At 43.0% G+C, this 3,347-nt stretch overlaps 1 protein-coding gene across 1 annotated transcript; it reads right to left on the reverse strand.

Annotated features, from left to right (window-relative positions):
* Positions 1-499: 499 nt before the first annotated feature.
* Positions 500-2,563, reverse strand: LOC149829595 (uncharacterized). Its single transcript, XM_090015592.1, has one exon. It carries the CDS (start codon positions 2,216-2,218, stop codon positions 1,487-1,489), a length of 732 nt encoding a protein of 243 aa, XP_089871718.1. The 5' UTR covers positions 2,219-2,563; the 3' UTR covers positions 500-1,486.
* Between the last annotated feature and the right edge of the window lie 784 nt (positions 2,564-3,347).

A 3,347-nucleotide genomic window follows, 5' to 3' on the forward strand; every position in this document is an offset into this window, starting at 1 on the left:
CATATATAGGGAAAATCCCGTAGCATAATGTTAGAGTAACTCAAGTCTGCTTGCTTGAACTTTTTTCATTTCTATGGGACCTCCTCACATCTAATTATTAAGGAGATTTCAGGGGTTGAATCTGATAAGGCCAGAATTGATTAGTTTTAATTTAGTCCTGTCAAGACTCGAAACAAAGACAATCGTTTGCATACTATAATGGCGCAAATGGGCTGTGCAAACCTCGATACCCTGCCAATTTGTTTTGATTTATATTTAACTCTGAGTTTTGGCTGGAGGCCTATCCAGCCTTATTTGGCAGGACCTAACTGTTGGAATAAGGGTTTGGGCCAAATTTCAGGCTCAACAGCCAAACCTATCTATAATTTTGCTGTAGTTATCCAATGTATAGAGCGTCAGGCATACCATAATCAGCCTAAAACTTGGCCACTTTGCAAACTATTCTTTTCAGATAAGAAGAAAGCTGGGGGATTGAGGCCTTTCTTATCAATCAAAATGCTTTGTAAAGAAGGGAGTGAAAATCACTTTGAACAAATACGCACAACTCTAAGCCGAGAAAAAAGGCGGCCCGAAGGTTCATATCTGACTTCAGTGGAAAGTTTTAACCATTAATCCCTAGGATTAAGAAAGTCTTTTTTTGTATGGGACTTGGTTACTGCAAAATTCAACCTGCTATTGGATGAGGCAGGTTGCACGACATGGATCACTATGAGGCCTCAGAGCCAGGTGAATTCAGGTTAAGGTATATGTATACTGGAATGCATAGATGCTGGATATTCATGACAACGGGTTTTGGGTTGTGGTTTCAGCTCAGGAACCAGAAGGCCTTAAGGAAGAATCTTGCAGATCAAGGATTGACGGTTGTTGCAGCTCTGGCACCTGGAGACTTGGGTCATTAACTGATTCTACGCTGATGAACAGTTGACAGGCTGAATGCTGCAGGACTAAGGATTTGGAAATGGATATGATGGGTGTTGGTTCTTCAACCTTTCACGCATTTGCATATGCATAGACATGAGATCAGGTTCTCTCTTTAAATGGACACCATACACCCCACTGGACATTCTTCTCTATCCGCCTCCGGAGATGAATCTATGATTGAAACGTATCTCTTAGTCATAATCTGTGCTAAGCTTCATCAAGGGGACAAGTAATTCAGCATGATGATATAAACAACCACCTTAAGCACATATTCCCCAAGTGGGATCATTTCCTTAATATCAAGATATGTGTAACATGTCGAACATACACATCCAATTTCAATCCTTCTAAAGAACAGACTCTTCAGACATCAAAAGGATCTGAGCACCCCATCTGTTACTGGTAAAATTTTCATTAGAATACACCCAACAATAGCCAATCACTTACAAGAAATACTGCATCGAAATCTAGGTCACTAGAGAATGCAAAGGTAAACCACAGTCCCCCCATATGATTTCTAAAGAAAGAAAAGGGGAAAACCCAGAAGAAAAATTGGAAATCGGCACTAACCCGAACCTGCTGAAGCTTCTTCCCGAGGAACCCACTTCCAGAAATGCCTCCTCACGACGACCGCGCCCTCCGCAACCCCGCCGCCTCTCCCCGCGTACTCGTCATCCTCCTCCGTGAAGAACTCCCCCTCCGGCAGACCGTCCTCGACGATGGCATCCACCGAATGCAAGATGTAGCACGCGGGCATCCCGGGGTAGGAAGCGGAGTCCCTATCCTCGACCCTTCTGGAGTAAGTGTCCTTAAGCAACTGAATCCCGTCGGTGGAGCCCAATTCCTCGCGAACGGCCCGGAGGGCGGCCTTTCGGACGGTCTCGCCGGGCTTCATCTTCTCCGAGAGCGGGCGGCAGCGGGTCCGGACGCTTCCGTCGCTGAGCTCCTGTTGGGACTCGATCAGGACGTCCCCAGCGCGGTTGCGGAGGTTGACGACGGCGACGTTGACGGTGCGCCGGGGAGGGAAGGAGTCCTGCAGGAGGGTCTCGCCGTGGGCGAGCTCGAGCCAGAGGTTGGAGACGTTCTTGGTGCCGGGCTTGACTCCCCAGCAGGGGAGGTCTTGGGGAAGCCTGGGCCTGAGCCAGTCGGAGAGGGCCTGAGGCGATGAGAAGCTCTGGGCAGTAAGGAAGGCGTTGCTTGTGCTGTTGGAAGTGTCGGTGGTGGCGGTGGGATGGCTCATGGTCTGGGACTTGGGGAGGTGCGAAGGAATTGTGTGGCCGTTGTTGATGGGCAACATGAAACGAGAGGAGAAGGGGAGGGAACGAGGAGGGTGCACACCGCGATGACCATCTGTGATATCTGTGACTTTTTTTAGTCCACGACCAATATCTTTATCACGTTTCTGGACAAACACGAAGCTTCTTCTGTCAATATTTTCAGAGATTTCTTTTTGCTTCTGTCAATATTCTTCATTTCTCACACTAGAGTATCTTAGTCTCAACATGGTTTGTTTATTAGGATCAAACCATGAATCAAAGTTTTTTAGATGTAAAAGAACTGGGTTTTTGAAATCCCAAAATTTTAATACGATCTGCGTCATTGATTTTTTAATCGAAGTTTTTTAGATGTCAAACAACAGGGTTATTGTGGTGAAACAGGAAGGAGAAAGAATAAACCCCTTGTGCCCACGGTGACCTAAACGACTTCAAAAACATTAACACCAACCTAAACCTAATTAATAAATAAAAATATATTTTTAAACAATATTTGTTTTAAAAAAAACACAATTAAAAAAACAATATTGTGGTGAAACAGGAAGGAGAAAGAATTTGACTCATGTTTTACATGAAGATCCATTTGATTATATGCTATACCAGCCATTAGATGATTGATTCTTTATTCTACACATATTTGAATATTTTTTGAACGGGATCGCATCAGTGCGAGCAAATCTATGCCTTTTAAAAGTTTTGATTGTTCTTTATTTCTTGCAATTAAAACTCAATTAGAAGAAGCAAGCGTGATCCAGCCTTGAGGGCAAGTCTTGTCCAACCTAGAAAGAATGATGCAGGAGCAAAGCAGAATACCTGAATCTATTGAGATCCGTTTGAATCCAATTTAGTTTAAGCTTTTTATTTAGATTTCTTATTTAGAATTTAATAGTTTTTTTGTAATGAATTCATTTCGAATCCAAAGTAGACTTAGAGTTTATCATGTTTTCCAATTAAGTACTTATTATAGGGATTCTTGAGAGTTTAGAGTTTTGGATGATTGATTATTCATATTTTGGTTGAATTTATGCAATTTTTTTTCAGTATTTTTTTTGTTTTCTCTCAATTTAATGCATAGAGTAGTGTATCGTAGTTTTCTACGTGTTGCCAGATCAATCTCGGTTGGTAAACGCCGTGTTCGAAGCAACACAAACT

This window comes from Nuphar pumila, chromosome 8, assembly GCF_984573655.1.
Source record: "Nuphar pumila chromosome 8, dmNupPumi1.hap1.1, whole genome shotgun sequence".
NCBI classification, from domain to species: domain Eukaryota; kingdom Viridiplantae; phylum Streptophyta; class Magnoliopsida; order Nymphaeales; family Nymphaeaceae; genus Nuphar; species Nuphar pumila.